The sequence below is a fragment of the Electrona antarctica genome (genome assembly GCF_951216825.1).
Source record: "Electrona antarctica genome assembly, chromosome: 2".
NCBI classification, from domain to species: domain Eukaryota; kingdom Metazoa; phylum Chordata; class Actinopteri; order Myctophiformes; family Myctophidae; genus Electrona; species Electrona antarctica.
In genome coordinates this window covers 37,259,394-37,280,387 of record NC_136807.1, presented here as the reverse complement: position 1 = coordinate 37,280,387, position 20,994 = coordinate 37,259,394, and the positions used below count along the sequence as shown (strand labels likewise).

Below are 20,994 nucleotides of genomic sequence, written 5' to 3'. Positions count from 1 at the left end.
CTATATTCTGATAGTACTCATTCCCAGTGTTTGTTCAGTAGCATGAGTCTCATCATCTCTCCAGCTCTATCAGGAGAAAGTTGTCATTTATCATCTTAACTTTGTATTCCAGTTCCAATTTTGTCTGCTCATTTCTATGTCATCACTTACAATCCCACTTGTTTAATCTGATACAATTGGTATCCCGACCTGAAAATGCATTTTGTTTAATAAAAAGCTGGAGACATCCTCACTCCGAATAAACAATATAGCAATGAGTACTATCACAATATAGAGCTTATTAACATGTATTGTAACCAAATGAAATCACGTACCCTACCTTTAAATCCAAAAATCATTTGATGACAGTCAACAATACCATGATCACCACATGCTTAATTTGTTCACAGGGGAACAATTTGAATATGAAGAAATTAAATGGTCAAACATTCTTTTAAAATTTTCAGAAACAAGTGAGAAATCATGTTGCTTTATTTATTTATTTAAATGTAAAAGAATGTATTAGTCACAAAGTTGGTTCAAAGAATGTTTGAATTACAAATGGAGAAATGTTTACAATCCAACTCTCCTTCCAGCTTTCATTTACCTTTTTCTCAATTGTATTTTTTGAGAGGCTTAAATCTGGACATCGCTCATAGATTTGAACAGCTTCCATTACCTCTTTTACAACCCAGTAATAACTCCCTGACAACTGTAAATAGGCCAGACATAAGCCACAAAAATATGCCTATGTGAATCATGTACTGATCTGTACATTAGATTTTAGGTGCATCAAATCAGATTTGGCTAATCTATCAATGCATGAAGCCTTTCAGTTCAAGATGTTCTTTATCCAGCCAACATGTCTTATTACTGGGTATGTTGTTACAATTATGTACATGTACATTAATGCCAGCAAAAAAGATAAACGTAATCCATATTGCCTTAATTTACACAAGAGCTGGTTGAGTTTTGCTGACAGAAAGAGTAAAAATTGGCTGACGTATGAAAACAAAGAAGGTGGATCATTGGTTCCCTGCAGAAAACGGATGGTCTTGTGGGTCTGCGCCTGCAGCTCTTGCAAGTAGAGCCATATCACATCTCTCCACATTGGGAAATGACGATAGGGAGCTTGGGTTTGTTGTTGGGACCAGTAGGAACATTCTGTTGGGATTTGTGAGAACATTTATGTTATTAAATGTCATTGCCAAGTTATCAAAACTTGGTTCCCTTCATTTGTCTGTTGCTGCCAATCAATTGTGACAGCACTTAGTACCGGTAATTTAAATTAGCTTCCTTTCAAAATTCCCAAGTGAAAGCGCAATGACACTTTGGTAGAGGTTTCAATTATATACAACTAGCTGTGATGCAACTCCAAATATTGGCAAGATATCTTCCTCAGTTGCTCCATTGATCCATAGAAATGGATAATCCTCAATGGCTTACATTGCACAGTGAAACAGGTGACCTGGAAACTCATTTGTATACAGAAGAAGATCCAGACAGACTACTAGACCCACAGTCAGATGTGGATATTCAAAGAGTAAAATCATCAGCAAGTTGAATATTTTCTACTGCGTTTTGTCATATTGTATATTGAAATAATCTGTTTTGTTTTTTTATGTGAGTGACTTTAGAGCCATTTAATTGTACAATGTAACTCAATGAGGACACGATTTTTAGAATATCAATTTCTAAGAAAGATTGTCAATATTTGAAGTTACATCATCATGGCAAGTTAACTACACAACAGAATCCTCTACAAAAGTATTATTGCACATTAACATGATCCCTGAAAGTAATAAACAATGACCATCCCTGCTTTCAATTCAAAGTAAAAGGTGTTGTCCATGTATCATGATGTTAATAGTTGTGGGGGGAGCATAATGCTGGAAAAACATACATAGCTTTCTTGGCCACCAGAGGGGAGACACAGGCAATGGAAAGAAGGTCATGTAGGGATACTGTCGCAGTGGTGACCACAATTCTTTTTACAGCAAAGTGTACATAGTGTACACTTACACTACCAGATAAGTTACACATGTTTTTTTTGTCCTTACATCAGAAACAGTAGCTGAAAAATATTACTTCAACCAAATTGAAACGATTCTTATGAGAGATTCCAATGTGTTTACATGGATGCTAAATAAAGTGATCAGCTTTACACGCCTTAAAGTATTTAATCAGATGGTAGTAAAATCGTGAAATAATAGGAATATTAGTGGAATATTAGAGTCCATGTTAAATTAGGTGTGAGCCCCAAAAGGGTAAAACAAAAGGGGGGGGGGGGGGGAGCTATTAGAACACTGGAACATTTTGTACTCATCAAATATTCAGGTAATTGAATACATTAAAACTTCTAAATCAATATGACAATATTAGACTTTTTCATTACCTCAATTTTCCTCATGACCAGCAAGCCATCAACAATTTTTCCTAAAATCACATATAAGATGTTATTAAAAAAGACGGATTAATCAACCAAAATGTAGCTCCAACATGAATAAATTCCAATAGATTGATAAAACACCATACCAAAAACGACATGCTTCCCATCTAACCAGTCACACTTTGTACATGTGATGAAAAACTGACATCCATTTGTTCCAGGACCACTATTTGCCTGATGAAGAATAAAGAGAATATTAATTAGTGTGCAGAAGATCTACAGTACCGTATATTATTGTGAAGGACTAGAGCTCTGAAAATATATTAGACTATCAGGGATGGGATTATTTACCTTTTAATTTAACCAATGCAATATTTTAAATGCAACTACTATTGTTTTTATATATAATGGATGGGGAGTGTAATCTTTTACACACCATAGACAGAAGACCAGGGGCAGAATGCTTCATTCGGAAGTTTTCGTCCGCAAATGGACCTCTGTAGATGCTGCAAATGCCAGTTCCATCGCCCTGCACAAAAGTACAAAAGGTACATCGGGATAGCTTAGGACGGCTCTAGGACACAAAAGCTAAAGTGTATTGCACAACATGTCCACTAGAGGGTGAGAGATGGCTAGCTTTTTCCACCTCTACCCATTATTGATTGTATATATTTTATATTGATAGACTATATTCATGACATTCAATGCTTAAATCAAGAGCAAGGACAAAGTCAATTCAATGTTGTTGTAAATCACAACAAAAGGTTACACAGTACACATGGGCAATATGGGGGGTATGACTATGACTTGGATTTTCCTAACATCGAACCTGCTTCTGTGCTTTGATGCACTAGTGCAAACACAGTGAACAGTTGAACACATATCAATGTCTCAGCGAAATATACATCAATCATGTGCAATATCACATTTAAGAAATCTGAAACTGGTAAAAAAGAAAAAGAGGTATAAACTACTAGACAAGTATTAGTCTGAAACAGACCGATGTAGTGGAAAAACATCCCATATACTGATGGCGCTTGTAATGTGTCATCAGAGAACAATCATTAACTAAAATGCATTGAAGTGTGTGTACTCACATTTACAAAGTCTCCACCCTGGATCATGAAGTCTTTGATTACCCTACCAATAAGCAATAAAAAAATGTTAGGGCAGTGAACCTTGTTAAACTGGCACGTGTCAATGGTTTCATTAGGAAAAAACAAGTCTTGTATGACTTTGTAGACAAGAGGCCTTTTTCCATTTGCATTATGGTTTCTAAAGGCTTCACATTTAAACGTGCTTTATTACTGTACAAAGAAATGAACAAAAAGCAACTCTCCGGGTTTTATTATTTATTTATTCCGCATTCGAAAATATGCTTTTCAGCACATACTAACAGTATTAGGGACATTTCTAATATCAGTAGCAATAGAGGTATGTGTGTCATCAATCCTGTTTCCTTCCAGTACAAGTGCACTTACCTGTGGTATGTGCAGCCTTTAAACCCAATAGGGACTCCATCTTTTCTGAGGGTGAGAATTTTCAAACAGGAGATGAAGACAAACACATGACTGCAAATTGTGCAAGACAGCACTGCATATACAGACTGTAGATGCCAGACTGTTATATTAACAACTGTCTGTAACTACTGTTACGTGTGCCTACCTTTCATACTACTTTAGCTTAACGTGAACTATTTAGAGGTTGTTCCGTTCTGGCGAATTAGTTAACACAGTAGGAATTACCAGTCATTGTGACCTCATTTTCCTACTTTATACTGTACCCGGTCCCTTACCAAACCTGTATAAATATCATGACACAAATGAGAGTACAATTACCACCCCCCAAGTAACAAATATTCCAGAGGCAAGGAAGCAACCAGGTGCTCAGGAGGTGTGCAGGTATACAAAATGTAAAAATAGTAAAAAGGTGCTCCTGGGATCAATCGGGATAACACATCTATAGAAAAAAGTGGAGATCCGGGCACACTTAATAGTTAAAAGGAGGAAAACTTTATTCAACAAATATTCCAACTCCAGTTAGGCTACTATCCAGTTATGTGGTATGGGCCAAAAAAAAAGAACCACAGACAGATAAATTGGATCAGTTTCTGATGAATCTTCCAACCCTTCATCGCATGTAATCAGTCTGCATTATTTTGCATCCTGGTGGAGGACACTATAGCTGTTGTGCCATTTGATGGAAGGCAGATAGCTGGACGGATAGAATTATGAACACTTTTGGACCGGCTTATGTTTGTTATGTTTTGTTTCATAAATGCAATAATGGTCTAAATATATAAAGGGAGATTAAACAAGGCAATGTAAAGAACATCAGTGTACGTTACATTTCCCTGGATAAAGTCAAGTCAACAGATGATGTACAAATATGAACACATCCCGGGGGGCGGACTTTGAACAAAAAATAGCCCCCGTAATTGTACTTGCATAAACAACTTAACAGTATCTTCTACAGTTTCGGCATATTAAAGAGCAAGACAATTGACAGTACCGTTTACAACTGGCGCCACAGTCCGCCACTAAGGCATATCACTAAAGGTGGCCTTACACTAGCCGATTCTTTTCAATCTGAAATCTGATAGCACCACACACTACAGGATAATCGGAGCGGGGCAGAGCAAATATCAAACATGCTTGATGTTGATCGGGTCGATCCCGATCGCGCCCCGAGCAGATCGATTGGGTCGGGCACCCCCCGAGCGTCAAAAAATGCCCGATTATCGGCTAGTGTAAGGCCACCTTTAGTTAGTACATGTCTGCACACATTTTTGTGGCAGTTTATCAGTTCTGTATATTGATATCAGTCACCAGATGGTGACTCAATACTCACTGCTATGGTAACCATGTCACTTTAACCAATTACTGTACCATGCATATGAAGCCATGATTTCACACCTGCTTCTATTTTATGCGATTTACCTGTTGCTATGTTTTTATCCTTGTCACTTTAACAATGCACATGGCACTGATTTTATATACCTGCTGCTTGTATATGGTGGATATGTTTTCCACCTGCACAAGAAGCATTTCTGTCTTCCATGGTGCCATCTATCCATTGCTAAAATTATTCATGCACCTTATGTACACTGGACTTTGACTGTGCTTTACTGCCTTCCTGTTATTTCTGTTCTACATTCTCTCTTCTATTCCCTATTGTAACTCTTCCCGTAACTGCAAATGTTGAAAGCTGGCACAAAAATAATTTCACCCACTATATTAGGATACAAAGTATTGTCATGAGGGGACATTTGTTATGGACAAATGCAGAATCTGCTGTTAAAAAACAATATTACGATGATAATAAAGTTTGATTATGTGATATTTGTGGTCCAGCAGTCCATATCAAAAAGGATAGAAAATTGGCAAAATAATTATCCAGAGTAAAAGTAAGTGCAGAGGAATAAATTACATCTATGTCACTAAATGGGAAAATGCAAAGACCAAATTAGTGTAATGGAAGTGTAATAATCCATGAAGTGCTGCTTGGGCAAAATTATTGGCAATGTCTAATGCATGTTTTAGAAGAGGGGTTGGTGGGCCAGAACCAATGCCTAATTTAGGACCTGGACGTTATAACACATCACACATACCAGCATCACTTGCTTACCTGAACTCTCCAGTGCAAAACTGCCTGCAAAGAGAGGAACAAGACATCTTTCACATTCAGAAATGATTCATAGTGTAAAATATAATTGTAGATCACCTTTCACAGACACTGATGGTCACGACACAAAGTGCTTCAAAAGCATATCAAAAGAATCGCCACATAACAATCAACCAAAAAAAAATCGAACATGGTATTGTACACATGAATCCCAAAATGTACATTGTGGTGTGGGTAGTGTCAAACTCTGGGCTGGGTGTGTGAGTACACAGCTGTTGTGCAACTTGGCCTGAGTCAAAATAATTCGACATGTCTGGGTGTGACTATTTAGTACTTAATCAGAATCTTTGAGGGTCCGTACTTTGATTGGATTACATACCTAAAAAAAATGCATTTTGCCTAGGTTTATTCCTATTCCTAGGGACCCGATCCCTCTCGAAACATCTTCAAAACCTCGAAATGACATATTGCCACACTTACCACGTTGGTGTACTCACTTAGATGTCGTAATGTAGGTACATTGTGCCATAATCCATACTGTATGTAAGTCCCATATGCATGTACAGTACATGTATGGCAGGGATTAGCCTATGGCACAATGCAGATGTATTACAAAATCTAAGGCTTTGTTCAGACTGCAGGCAAACCCTGTTTGTTTCTCTCTTTAGGATTAACTGTCCATACGGTTATTTCCAAATGATCAGGTCGGATTTGTGTTACTGTATTCAGACATTGTCAACCCATTTGCATTGGTTGCTGTGGTAACAACATAGGCGTACAGAACAGTGCAGATAACAAAACAGCAACCAATCACCTACTGTAGCCACTATCTATTTAGTCTCATCGCAGAACTCCTCTGTAGATGGTATTTTAACCGCTTACACTTAGCTAAAAAATTAAAAATCCTTCTCGTTCCCACACTCTGGGTTTGACATCATCACTACATTGCAAATGATGTAAAAGGAAAATCGGATATCCGATTTGAGTGGATACTAGTGTCCAGACTGAAACATCTTGAGAAGTCTGAATTCAAACTACGCACTTCAAACTACTTAAGTGTGGTTTAAATCCAATATTCTTGATAAAAGAGTGCGATTACAATCTGGATATGCAAACAAATCGGATTTGCGCATCAAATGTTGATAAACTATAGTAACTTTGGGTCTCTAGGGGTGGAGTCATACATGCTGCAAAAATGTTAATGTGTGGATAGATGGAGTGATGTAATATCTTATGCTTATTGTCATGTGTGCTTGGGGGATAGTATGCTGTACTTTGTAGAATATATCTGTATGTAATGTGCTACAGCACACGTTCACTTTACGTTACGGTGACAGTGCAGAGTATTCTGCAGGCCTGTTCCCTACCTGAAATTCTCTGCCGTCTTCGGAACCACATCAGCAAACAGCTCAACCTTCATACGTCCAACTTCCTGAAAAACAGTTGAGCACATTTTATCACAGCAGCTGACCAACCAGATAAAAACAACTGTTAGCAATATAGGTCAACTTGCTCCTTCGCCTTGGGCAAACAGGTTATGTCACTTGAATATAGAAACATATACCATTGTGTTCCTAAGGCAGTGATATACAAGATTGGCAGCATAATCTTGACAGACCAGTTCCTAATTTTGCTTAAGGATATACTTTGGTGGAGTATCAGTATGTAGCACTAAACATGAAGTACTGTATAGTGTACCATTACTTAGTTTGTCCCAAGGCTTGTGATTCTTGTTTCTCTACTGATAACAGCATGTATGTAACTAATGACAAATTATACACACAGACGGATCGAATCATAATCATGCCTTTTAGTTCCAAATTGAGGAGGCGGCCAAGTGAGCAAGTAAACTACTTTGCATCTACAGTACTCTGGGATGATGGGGAACGTCATTTCAGCCCATTCCTTGTGACGACAATTGTCACTGCCGGCTAGCATATTGGGTTGTAAATTAAGAGTTTTCCAATAAATGTATGCAATACATGAATGGGTTCCAAGCATCCTGTGTTGAGCCCTGCTCATCTATTATTCCATGGATTCTGAGTGAGTGTGGTTCTGAGTGATTGTGGGGGGGATGCCAGAGCATCAGCCAACACAGGCCTCCCACAAACTACTGGGGAACTGGAGGACAGTAGAGGAGATTGAAGCACACACACACTGTGTAGTGTGTGCACTAGTGTGCGCATAAGTGAAAGGAAACAATTTATGCGTATGAAAAGAGTAGTTTGTCCCCACAACACTGCTTGGCGACATCCCGCAGTTAAGTGGAATCCTGTTATATTGTGCTGTATATTACATTCTCTAGGGTAGTAATAATATAGTAAAATCAATGTCATGTTATCATGTCAATGTCATTGGAAAAGGAAACTGGTCACAAGAGCAAAGGACTAGTTTGCTATAAGCTTGTGTGGAACAGACAAGCTATGTTCATCTATTCTTGATACTAGGTAAGCTAAATTTACAGTATTAATCATGCTTGTCATCAACAGTTTGTGTGTCTTAAAAGCGTATTAATATCCAGATCATATTTTGTTTAACAGGTCTACCCATTTCATACAATTCTGTCATTTTGAACTTATTGCTTTCATTTTTATTACTATTAAGCTCTTAAAGCTGCACTTCATAACTTCCCCGTTTTATTTATCTTGTGCTTACATTTGTACCACAGAGATAATAGTCTGCCTGCTTGCTCTGGAAGCAGGAAGATCGTGTCAGGTCCAACCTAGACACAGGATCTAAATGTCTCAATACTAATAAGAGCAGATACCAAAAACAATCACCACAATTGTTGTATACATTATATTGTATTATACTATAAATATACTTTACCATACAGATTGGACAAAATAACATTTTATTCAGAAAAGAAATATCATTTTGTATGTTAAACGCATCTAGCTTCAAGTGACTTCAGACAACACAAAAACCAGAGTACCTGAAATTGATTAGGAATGCAAATGTTCTGGTCTTGATTGATTGAATACTTTATTAGTCAGAAATGTAAACAGCACATAATACAGTAATATTAAGGCTAAAAGGATAATACAAAAGTCCTTGGGGACTTGTTTCCATTGTGGCCATACAGTATGGCTCAGTCTGGCACTACCTCTGTCTCAGTCTTGAATCAGTCTCACCCCCTCTTTGGTCTCAGCACTACAAACTATCAGTCAACTGAACTGAAACATAGCTGCATTCACCACACCTGCTCTTTGTGTCCCTTTTCAGACCACTACCTGGGGCCAAACTGGCCATGTCATAGAAACATTTACACTTACAAAGCAAACACACAAACTCCACCCACAGCCATAAATGTGATTATGAATCAGTGTGATTTTGCGTACAGACGGCCCGACTCAAACATATTTCAACTAATTTGCCAAACAGAAAGAATAAGCACTAACTGTTGTAGGCATATCATCTAACAATATAGTGCTCATATATATTGTGTTATGGAGGAGTAAACCGGTGTACAAATAGTAAGAAGTAGGTTATAACATAACAAGTGCTTCCACAATGATGTTTTTACCAGAACCGTTTGGCTATAAAACTATCAAATTGGGGGCACCCGCTGGCCAAGTGGTCTAGGCACATGCCACACATAGGCTTTGGCCTGACAGCACGTTCGAGTCCCGTTCATGACAAGCTTCCCTGTCTCTCCCCTTCTTTCCTGTCAGTCATCACTTGATACTATCAAGAAAAAACAAACAAAAAAACTGGATAACTATCAAAATGGAGAATAATTTGGGCATGATGTCAAAAAGCATTTTAATCAAAAAACGTGAACTATGTTTACTATTGGTTGTCCCTGCCAGGGGAGGCGTCAATGCCTAAGGGCAATCCGTGCCTGCCAACATCCTTGACACCTACCATTTTCAGACTGGTTTCACTGGGTTTCTACAGTGAAACATCATATGGACAAAGAGCTTAGCTACATACATCTATTGTGAAAGGGTGGGTCCATCATCCAGTCAGTTTACCCAACATGCAAAACAGCATGAGAGTCATCTGTCACCTGTGGGGGAGGGTCAAAACAGACCGGTCTGTTTAAAGACAGTGTGTTTTTTCTACAAGTTGTTCTTGCAGGGTGACGGAGCATAAAGAAGCTGGATGTGGTTGTACACGATCTCATGTGTGGACCTTGACTGGAGCGTGAGCAGATTCTGCTTTTTTGCTAGCTTTTTCCACTCAGAAGAGGCCTTGATGCAGGCAGCCGCTGGCTTGACACGGAAACACATGCGACTTGGCCAACAGGTAACAGGGCAGGCACACTTGTCATTCTCTGTGGAATGAACAAAATATACTATTCTTTCTTTACTCTGGCAAAAGATAAACTTTAACAATTTTGTGTTGACAGAATTGACAGTTAAATGTTCCACAGTTTACTGCTCTTAATGATCATTCCTTTCCAAAGCTATTTAAATATAATAATACTGGTGTTACTAATATTTAATAGTTATACTTACATTTTAAAAAGTTAAATAGCCATCAGTTTGGTTGGTTACTTGCACTTTTGTAAATGTAGTAATACTACTATTTTTTTTCTTCCCACTTTCCACTTCCACTATTAAAAGTGGTGAGTGATGATTGAACGAAGAACAAGATGATACCAGGCAGTATCACATGACAACTGAAGTTTATGAAACACAGAGAATATATAGAATTATAGGTCACATTACATGACTAGAATATATATAATATATGAGTCATCAATCATAACAGATACAGAAAGGATTCAAAGGAACAGAGTATAATATGAATAAGACCTTCTACAATGAATGTAAATGAGTTGTACTTCAACAGTTGCATCCTGTATTATTGGACATGCAGTATCCAGATTAAGCAGTGACCATGGCGTCCCAAGCATATCTAAATTCTTATGCAGATGAGACTGAATCAGCACCAGTCAATCAGATCTAGGTCAAACTGAATGTCAAACATGCACTATTAACATCAACTATGACAAATTATCAGCAGGAATGGTGCTCTGCAATGCAGGGTTCACTATGGAAGCTCAATTTAGGTATTAGCACTAACAGTCACTCGAGCGACTTACAAAAGTGCAAGATCGGAGTATGGACTCAATTAACAACATAAGCGGTTAAGTAATGAGTTGTAAGTAAACAAGCAAGCTAAAGTGCTACAAAGTAAGTAACTGATAGCAGGTACAGTGGGCCAGTCAGACTTGCCTACCACTGAAGAGATTAATAACATTGTTTTGACATCTAACTATCAGCACAGCTGAGCTGATACAGAACAAAGGCTCAGTCTTCTGTTTCCCAGATGACCTCAGACTAAGATCTAAGTATGAATAGGAGTTTCAACACGACTGGTCCTGCAGAGTATTAAAAAAACAAGAAAAACACTGTTTATTTTACTATTGTAAAATGCATTTGAGTGCCATGCCCTGGATAATATGTATTTTTGCTGTATTTAGTCAGGACAGCGAAGAAAGACTGTCTGAAAACTTAAGGGCAGATATGGAGAGATGACAGGGTGACACTGACTGTGACAAACAGACAGCATTTTTTTTAAACAGAGTTGGTTGATTTCTGATTGTTAAAACGGGGGGGAAAACTGCTACTTCTGCTACTGCATGAGTTTGTTTCTAAGTAACTACCAACACAAGTTACTGTACGGTAGCTACTTCTAAAATTGATTTAGAAATTTTAGCTACTTCAAAAGTCACTCAAATGCAAAATGCCCACATTTCCCCTGACAAAACAAATAATCTGTGCCACACAATTCTGTGTCACATGTCTGTCTGCCTGCCTACTGCCTAGCTGCAGTGCATTGGCTGATGGACAGCCGGGTACAGTCAGTAGCAGTAATCATTGCTGGCTTAATGCAGGAGCAACATGTTTGTTTGATGAGACAAACGTAAATGTATTCAAATAATATATATGAAGTGAATAATTAACATTCACTTCAAAGAAGGAAGAGACAATGATAAAATAAAACAGGGTCTAATAACGGCGTGGTTTCCATGTGGATCTCAGATCCTTCCTGACCTCAATGGACATCAGTTGGAGGGATCGTTCTGACTGGAACTACAGGAAGCACAGACTGTAGTCCAGGAAGAACTGAGATTCTGAAGTCTGTATGTCACAGATTGGGAAATAATGTTAAAATTCAAAATATATAAAATAAAATAAAAAAATCCCTTCTATTTAGCCTAGAACTTGGGGTCATGTGATTGGTGACACCACACCGGTGTACTCTGCAGGTCAAAGCGTACACCAGCCAAAAAAGTAGTCTGTGGTTGTGAATTCAATACCAGGAGGTGTGGGTTAGTTAGCCAGGAGTCTAATGACTAGAGATGGCTGCCGAGCTGGATGGCACAATGGGGTTTTCTGGCTGAGTTAGAATGTGAGAAAGCCTCCCTTGCCCCACTACTTCCTACAACTAGTAGTAGACAACGATGTAAAACAAGCGCCCCAGTTTGGGACATGAGAATAAACTTGACCTTGACAATCAGCTCCCACACTCTGCGAAAAAGGTACAAAAAACCAAAAAAGAAACAACACACACTCCAAATGTGTGCATATCAAAGTCCGTATAACAGAATGCTGAATCTGCTGTATTTTTTTTATTGGTTCTGTGTGTGTCAGTGTGTGTGTGTGTGTGTGTGTGTGTGTGTGTGTGTGTGTGTGTGTGTGTGTGTGTGTGGTTCTAACCACTATTATTCTTGTCTTCAACAGCTTTTTCTGAAGCACCCAGCCTGGAGGGAACTGTGATAATGCATTAGCCAAAACCAAAATGTCACCCAACTTGCCGACATTTCCGGGAAACAGCACTGTCAAAATGCTCGCAATTATAGAGTACTGGGAGCAGAAGGATCATTGTCATTTAAACAACACCGGACAATACATGTTCCTCTTTCTGTGCAAGTTGGGCCTGGGCCTGGTTGTTTTGCACCTATGCCAGCATAAATGGCGTAACTCCTTTCTAAGCATATGTGCACTGTCCTTCATTGTGGCTGATGCCCTCCTGGCATACTCCATGGTGACACTGTGGTTTCTTGGGCCCATAAGATCTCCTGTGTCTGTTTGCTTTATCTTGGGACATGCCTCTGCAGTATATGCAGCACTACCAGTTCCTACAATAGGCCTGGGCCTGCTGGACTATGCATTAGGGGATATGCTCACAAGCAGGTGGAGCTGTAAATCCCTTTGTAAATCCCTATGTAATGTAGTCTTGGTCTTACTGATGTGGACAAAGGCTGTGGTCTACAACACCGGATCAGTGACAACAGACATGATGGAAATCGAGGAGTTGGGAGGAACTACGGCACTGGTGTGTGAAGTACATGAGTCAAGAATAGTCAGCTACACTGTTCTCGGGCTTTTCATCTACGTCCTTGTAACTTTGCTGCCCCACTACACCAGGCTATACAAGTGGTTTGAAGAAGCCGAAAAGTTTAATCAACAGAGGAATGCACCTCCACAGAACCTGAGGAGCGATTTACAGTTCAGATATGTGGCAATGAAAGACACCAAGAGTGATGAGAATAATTTCCTGACAGAACCTCAAGTCATGCATCGTCCATCTCTGTGTGTCAGTTTAACTCTGGGCTTCGCTTCAGTATGGATGCCTTATCTGGTGATATCTGTGATGTGTCTGTGGTTGGGCTTTGGAATACCTGCTTATGTTATCGTCAACCTTCTTTGGCTGGAATGCATCAACAGTGTATTGACGGGTGTGGTGTTCTGGTTAAAGAGCGACATAGTAGGGCCATACAATAAACTGCCGGATGACATGTCTTTATGCCGTGGGTACTGGCACCTGAGCAAAGGAACCCATCAGCACAAACTTCCTACAACTGTCTGAAGAGAATGAATGCCGTTTTCTATTACTGTATTGGTCCATGTGAAAGTAAATCAAGACATTGCTCGATAGATACAGTATTGACATCAGTAGCTGGAGAGCTACACTGACAATATAACAATTGCATCATCATTTTTCTTCTAGAAGACAGTATGATCACAAACGGAAAACACACAATTGTATGCTAGCATGAATAAAGGTTATTAAAGACAAAAATAAAGAAAAACAAAAAATCTTGGAAGTGGTTATGTGTTTAACAGCTTTTTATTTATACATTCAGATAGTGAATATAAAGTTTGTATATTGTTTATAAGCATTCGACTCTGCAACTCTGTTTTTCCAAAGTAATGTAAAGAAGGGAAGATATATCATAGTGGCGGCTGTGGCGCATTAGAAAGGTGCATACTGTGTAGTGCACCAGTTTAAAAAAACTGGAAATATAAAATATACTAATATTATATGGGCAAATGCAAGTACAGTGATTTAAATCCTGCACCTCTGTTTTTATGTCTCTGAAGTTCTTTACTTTGAGACTGGTATGTAATATAATTACTGTAAATGGTCTGCATTTCTATAGCTGGTCTTAGGAAGAATCTGTGTTGCGCAATGTCATTTAATTTAATAAACTCCTGTAAATGGGAATTATATGTGCAGTTCTTTCTGCTCTATTATGGTATGGTTTTATTCATCACCCAATGTATTGCACATTGGGGTGCAGCAGCGTCATGTCTTTTTAGATTTTTTTGCATTTTCTATAGTGCCAAAGAACTTTAAAGTTGGTAGGTACTTGGTAAACAATACAACTAAATCACACTAGTGTACTGTGAACTGAGGGGCGCAAGAAGATGCATTTAATTTATATTGACTCACATGATGTCACAAGGCCCTTGAAAACAAACAAATAGTCCATAGACTTGGCTGCCACTCTAGGTTTGTCAAAAGTGCTCTGAACAAACAAATAGTCCATAGACTTGGCTGCCATATGAGGTAATTTCAAAAGCCAGATGTTGGACAAAAACAATACAGACTTGTTGCTCGTCAGAAACAGTAAGGGGGTCCAGGCCAGCATGATGCCAGGAACCAGGAACCTTCTTTTCCCCAGATGACAATGACATCCTCTACCTCCCAATTCAGTACTGCTGCAGCAGCAGTGCCCAGAAAATACCATGTATGAAATTGTTTTCATAAAAAAGATTTAAAGAAAACTTTTTTCTTGAATAAACTTTTTTCAAGAAAAAAGTAAACTGTGTTCCAGCCATTAGACCCTCATCAGGTTATCGTGATCTAAATTAGATAACCTGATGCGGTCTAACAGCTGAAACGATTAAAAAATAAAATGCATCTGGAGACAATGTGCAGGAGTATTTCCAAGCAAAAATGGTATGGTAAGTGGCAACTCCATCTAGTGGTCAAATTAAACTTCTCATGATTCCCAAGTTGTAAATTGAATTTTGATATAGCTATTTTTCCATATGGGCATTCTGTGTGTTCATAACAGACCGGGTCTGGTCTAAAACTGTACACCATTTACTTCTGTGTATTAATCCCCTGTCTACTTCAGTTCCACCATTGCACAATGACGTGAAATCACATAAATCTGCCTGATTTAAGACTGAATTCCCAAATCCGATTAAACAAATTCTTCCTCTAGCAATTGTGACAAGTCACAGTATTGTAACTAAAGACAAGTGAACTCTGTCCAATGCACAACCAAGCAGCTATCCACCAAAAATAGTTATGGTCAAGATTCAAGAACATCAACCGATTCTTCCAATGAGCATTTCATTTAATAAGCAGCATTCCTTAAAATCATTGCACACCCTCACAATTTATAAACGTAAACAATCAACTGTAAAATTAAATACTAGGCTACATAACAATGGCAGTCACATAACGAATAACTATAGAGTCCGAGTTTAGTTTGTCAAGACACGAAAGCAAAGGTCATACATCTGCGAGTATACAGGATAGGTGGGCACTAGGGACATCTGGGCACCTTCATTTCAAATTGGCTATTTGGTCAAAAATGTTAAATAAAATATTTGACTTAAGTTTTAAGTAGGCTATAAATGTAAAATATACATGTGTGAAGTAAGTTGTGAACATGCACTGTACATCAGACGTAATTCAAATTGTTTATGCCCCAAAATATTGGACCTTTATTGTCGACTGTTTAAGCATGTTCTAACTTCTAATCATGTATTAAGAGTTTTCAAATATTTTATCATTTAACATTGGGGGGGGGGAATAAACTAATTTAACAGTAACACCGAGGTGCTCACCTATGCTGTTACCATCTAGGATAGTCTTGATCTAGCTATGGAAAATGGGAACCGCGCCTCGCTGAATTATAACCAAGCGACTAATTTGTTTTAAAGTTTAAACGAGAAAACCCGCTATGAGGGTACTAAATCAATTAGTACTATAAACCAATCAACTTTAAGAGTGTGATACGATGATATAACTCACGCTATCCCTAGTGTTGAGTAAATGCTAAGTAAGCTAGTTGCGTTAGCTGGGAGCTGCATGCGACTCTTGGCTTTCACACCAGTCAGTGTTGTTTTGTTCTTTCTTTACTCACCTGTCCTCCGATGGTGACATCAAAGAAAACTATCGGATTGTTGGGATTTGATGGCTGTACATGTGTCATATTTTTTCCTTCCTGGCCAATTATTAGAGACTATTGACGTTGCTCAAACAAAACATGCGACCGGTTTGAAAAACGGTGTATTTCCCATACGGTGGCCCCCATTGGACATACTACGGTAGTACGGCACAGGCTGACGGACATTATACCATAGCACCAAAACGCGAAAATAGTAGTTCTCAAACCTTCCCATATTTGCAAACTATTCCACTGTTCCACATTATTAGAACTTGTTTAAAAGTGGCCCCACATTGAGAAACATTGCTTCAGTGCCATCAGTCACCATCCATGAAACCATTTTTGAATGAAAGTGGACAAACATATACAGGCTTTACTTTAAGGATTTATTCTTCACAATAAACAATGTAATTACACAAACCACACAATGCAAATTAAGTTCTACAAAAAAAAGGCAAAATGACTGTGAGCACTCATCAAAGGCTGTACTAAAGCACCATGCTGGAAAATGTTCTTGCAAAAGGTGTCAACAAGCTCTACTGGGTCACAAAGGACATAGAAATAAGAGAAGCTGAAAAAACCTCTTGGACAGAAAAGACATGACTATGTGAAGTAATAAGGTTTCTTCACATTGACACCGTATTCTGCAAGGGCGGGTTGTAGATCCTCCATGGTCAAGGTGTACTTCTTATCCTGTAGTTTAGAGACAACATAAAAGATGGGAATGCTTAAACTCCTCGATCTCATTTAACCACAGTCCTCTGCAAACACTGTATATTATAAAACAACTTTAACATACAGCTCATGTATAAATACATACCTTTGTCTTGCTCCTAGAGCTACCTGAGGCAGTACCCTTCATTTTACAATACTGCAGTGCGTCGTTGGCAATGTCTGAAATGAACTTCTGAGAGGCGAGGGAGATCAGACGGATTCTACAAACATAAAAAGCATGTAATTAGATTTGTTGCTTTGCACGGCTGCCCTCTGCTGAAAACAAAATCACCTGGCTGCCATTAAACAATAGAAATATTTGGATGCAGTAGTGTACAACACACACACACTAGCATAATACAACTACAATGTTCCTAGCAAGCTTGCTCCCTGGCTGTCTTCCTCCCCCCCCATGGAACAAGGTTGTCTCGTCAAACCATGTGACTCCCATTGAAAATTAATTGCGAGCTTGCAACACACAGAAGACACAGGAGACACTGATAGTCAGGGGATATTAATACAATCTGGGAATACATTTCTTACCAAGAATTGTCTTCACCAATGTGTTTGTAATGGTGTCTACTAACATATACCACATTGGTTTATATTCAACCACCCTAGGGGAATTTTTGACAGCTGCTGAAAGTTGGAAATTTCATTATGCTTTAAGTAGCATGTGTCAAACTACACGTCTACACGGTTTTCATCATTCTTAATCGATTCCAAGCATTAGTTTTGCACGAAAAACACTCCTTGGGCTAAAAATGGCCATAGCCGTCATCACAAATGTGATGAAGTCAGCACACAAGTGTCTATGGCCGAATTTAGCCCAACAAGTGTTTTTCGTGCAAAACGAATGCTTGGAATGGGTTCAGAATCATGAAAACCCCCTAGTTTGACACGTCACATGCTGTTTAAAGCATAATGAAATTTAGAACATTTTGCCATACGTTGTTGATGGTATCCCAACTTTCAGCAGCTGTCAAAAATCCCCCTAGGGTGGTTGAATATAAACCAATGTGGGATATGTTAGTAGACACATTTACACAACACCAACATTATACTTATAATATTCCCTGACTATGAGGAGACAACTGTCTACGGCCCCTAATGCCTCTAAAAGCACACTACTAGGAGTAAGACAACATTGATTTTCAATAGTCTGAGTTCCTACAGCATCGCAGAACTTCTGCGATACCTTTCGGAACTCGCCCGCACCGCAGGCGCGCATTAATGACGATAAAGAACACCCTCTCGTGTAATATTGCTTAATTGGCCTCAGGCATACACACACTGGAACAGCTGACCGCACTCACTGAATGAGGCCGCTTTAATTTGCACTTACATTCTCGGGTCAGCCGCCTCAAAGCCAGCCCGGTTGAGGTAGTAGCCCGTCACTGCATCAGGGATCTGAAGAACAAACAAAGCAATTAACATTTATAATTACGCAAGATTCGAAAAAAAATAGTCAAATTTGTCCTAGTTTAACTGCTATTGTGGCTTGTTATTGGTGAAGTGGCCTGTAAATCAAGTGTTAGGCTAGGTAAATCACAAAAATTACAAACAACCTTCAACTATAAAAGCTAACTAGATGTTTTCCCTAAAGTGTTGGACATAAAGGTACTGTGAGGTGAGAGATATATATATATATGCTAGTGTGCCCGGTCCGGTCATAAAGAGTTTGGCAACCACTGAACTCAGATTGCAAGCATACGCATCTTGCGTTGCTCAGTGTGACAGGGACTGCTGTCTACACAGCATCGTAGGCTCCCATGGATTTTTGCCAGTGTTGGAATGTTTGCGCCATACTAATTTAATGGAACTGGTGTTCCATAACGTAAGACCATTATATAACAGCTTCCACATTAAAAGAATGTCAGTGTTTATATTAACAAACTGTGAACTTACTGGAAATATTACAAGTTTTATGTGTTAAAGTTCAGAGAATCAGTTACTATTTGTTAGTCTTGCATTAAGTTTGGTGAAAAATGGCTGGAAATATCCCTCCGCATGGAAAATATTTTACCCATGTTGTCCTCTTTTGCCATGTCAACATCGGGTGCAAATTCTCCACCTTTCCTTTTCTTGAGTAGTTTTATTTTTGGAGGCAAAACACTGACTTGGCATATATCTACTATTACTAATGTAGGTCATAGTCTTTGTGCACAATCTGTCAAGTTGATTCAAATCGCTGTGTGACATGGGTGGATAATCATGAATTTCCCCCCTTCTCAGTGTATAATGTATGATGGCAAATATTGTGCAGTCTGCGGGAACATTTAATGATTGTCATTAATCTATGACAGATATAACAACACTTACTGTGGGAGTGTAATCTTCCAGCTGCATGAGAAAATCTGCAAGGGGTGTTGTGGTGACAACTGGTTTCACATCTCCATTGGCGATGCCACCAGGAACATACACGCCATTGGATACAGATGTGTCTGTGGAAGGGGTCGCTATGGCAGCGGAGGTTGAAGCTGCAACAGGAGTTTATTTTTTATAATGAAATGAAGAGAGAAATGAGAAAAACATTTGCAAACTGGCTGCAATACCTAAACTATAAAATAATACATAATCCTACATGTATAACCTTAGGCTATGCATTTCATAAAGTTTGTCCTGACGTTACATACAAAAGCATTTTCCATGGTGAAGATAATACTCAGCGTTTAGCCCTAAGCAGTAAAATCCAAATAAAAATCCACACCTAAAAACGATGTCAACAGTCTTTCAATCTGGGGTTTAAATGGGGTTTAGAAATGTATACATCATTGGTCAAGACTTTCTAGTAACACAAGGACAGTTTGGGACATAATGTCATCAGTACAGACACGTATCTCTCTCTGTAATTTCCTTTTCGAGTAACATGCTTTGGTGTGTTGGTAGTTGGGGCTTGTAAACAAACATACAATGCATTCAAAAGCCACGTTACAGTTAAGGATGAACATCCTGCAAACGGATAAAAGTTAACAGGGTGCATGTTACCCTGGCCCATTATGTTCGCTCTACGATCGACTAAAAAAAAAAAACTTTTAAGAAGACTATTTTCCAAATAGTTTCCATGTACGGCTAACTAACAGTAACTTACGCAGTAATTCATGTCGGTAGCTCGGTCGGTACATACCATTTGTAGTGACCGAAGGGATACTGCCGACATTGGCCGCCGTGCTATTGTTTGCGATACAGTTGCTGGACGTTAAAGAGGTGGTCGGGGTGGCTCCTGTGGTCACAGACTGATTATCCATGTTGTTGTTCATCGCCACCAACCAGCTTGTTTTCCTTCCTTGAGCTTTAGCTATGCGTTAGCTAGCGCGCCAGCGAACAGGCTAGCACAGAGAAATATTAAGAGGCTAATCGACTTTACACGTTACTTGTTTTGAGTGAAAACAATAAACAACAATATGTTGTGCCAATCTTCTGAAACAAATGTGTCGGCGTAACTTTAAATTCAGTAAATATACAACCAGTAGCGTGTTTAGCTAATGTTTGCAGTAAGGGTCCATACTCTCTAGTCTGCAGTGCACTCTGCTCTGAGTCTGCTGCAGTGCTAGCTACAGTACTGCTGCTCATGGTGTCGTCATGTGACCCAAGTCACCCAACCACGGGGGGTGTGGCCAAAGGGATGACCTTTTTCGCAGAGCCTGGGAGTCGATGGTCACTGAGGGCCGTGAGGAGGCGCTTGTTTTTTGATTGATTGATTGAAATATGTATTAACAGTTTGCAGAATTACAGTACATTTCGAGCACAAACTCAATACAAAGGCTGTTAACTGTGAGTGGACGACCCAATTAAGCATTACACTTGTTTACAACAGGGTCCACCATGTTCAATTCATAAAAACATTTAGAGACGTACA

General features: G+C 39.0%; 3 protein-coding genes across 3 annotated transcripts; 1 reads left to right on the top strand and 2 right to left on the bottom strand.

The window, feature by feature from the left end:
- Window positions 1–453: 453 nt before the first annotated feature.
- Window positions 454–16,589, bottom strand: ppih (peptidylprolyl isomerase H (cyclophilin H)). Its single transcript, XM_079523130.1, has 9 exons — window positions 16,398–16,589; window positions 7,360–7,424; window positions 5,996–6,019; window positions 3,850–3,894; window positions 3,466–3,508; window positions 2,805–2,897; window positions 2,515–2,602; window positions 2,375–2,415; window positions 454–1,143 (listed from the first exon to the last, which is right to left on the bottom strand). The coding sequence occupies exons 1-9, from the start codon at window positions 16,464–16,466 to the stop codon at window positions 1,075–1,077; spliced, it is 537 nt and encodes a 178-aa protein (XP_079379256.1). The 5' UTR covers window positions 16,467–16,589; the 3' UTR covers window positions 454–1,074.
- LOC306941782 (putative G-protein coupled receptor 160) lies at window positions 10,088–14,015 on the top strand. The gene is made up of 2 exons (XM_079527425.1): window positions 10,088–10,243; window positions 12,691–14,015. Exon 2 carries the CDS (start codon window positions 12,749–12,751, stop codon window positions 13,817–13,819), a length of 1,071 nt encoding a protein of 356 aa, XP_079383551.1. The 5' UTR covers window positions 10,088–10,243; window positions 12,691–12,748; the 3' UTR covers window positions 13,820–14,015.
- A 197-nt stretch (window positions 16,590–16,786) lies between the features above and the next one.
- Window positions 16,787–20,716, bottom strand: taf10 (TAF10 RNA polymerase II, TATA box binding protein (TBP)-associated factor). The gene is made up of 5 exons (XM_079518283.1): window positions 20,263–20,716; window positions 19,458–19,615; window positions 18,481–18,545; window positions 17,242–17,356; window positions 16,787–17,114 (listed from the first exon to the last, which is right to left on the bottom strand). Exons 1-5 carry the CDS (start codon window positions 20,393–20,395, stop codon window positions 17,025–17,027), a joined length of 561 nt encoding a protein of 186 aa, XP_079374409.1. The 5' UTR covers window positions 20,396–20,716; the 3' UTR covers window positions 16,787–17,024.
- Between the last annotated feature and the right edge of the window lie 278 nt (window positions 20,717–20,994).

Bases quoted from the DNA above. Each gene is read 5' to 3' on its own strand.
- LOC306941782 (XM_079527425.1), top strand. From the start codon at position 12,749: ATGTCACCCAACTTGCCGACATTTCCGGGAAACAGCACTGTCAAAATG.
- ppih (XM_079523130.1), bottom strand. From the start codon at position 16,466: ATGACACATGTACAGCCATCAAATCCCAACAATCCGATAGTTTTCTTT. The intron at 6,020-7,359 runs GTAGGGAACAGG...CTCTCTTTGCAG, and splicing joins AAGACGGCAGAGAATTTCAG to GCAGTTTTGCACTGGAGAGT. The intron at 2,603-2,804 runs GTGTGTAAAAGA...ATTCTTCATCAG, and splicing joins CCCCTGGTCTTCTGTCTATG to GCAAATAGTGGTCCTGGAAC.
- taf10 (XM_079518283.1), bottom strand. From the start codon at position 20,395: ATGAACAACAACATGGATAATCAGTCTGTGACCACAGGAGCCACCCCG. The intron at 19,616-20,262 runs GTATGTACCGAC...CTCCTGTTGCAG, and splicing joins CCCTTCGGTCACTACAAATG to CTTCAACCTCCGCTGCCATA. The intron at 17,115-17,241 runs GTATGTATTTAT...TCTAAACTACAG, and splicing joins GCTCTAGGAGCAAGACAAAG to GATAAGAAGTACACCTTGAC.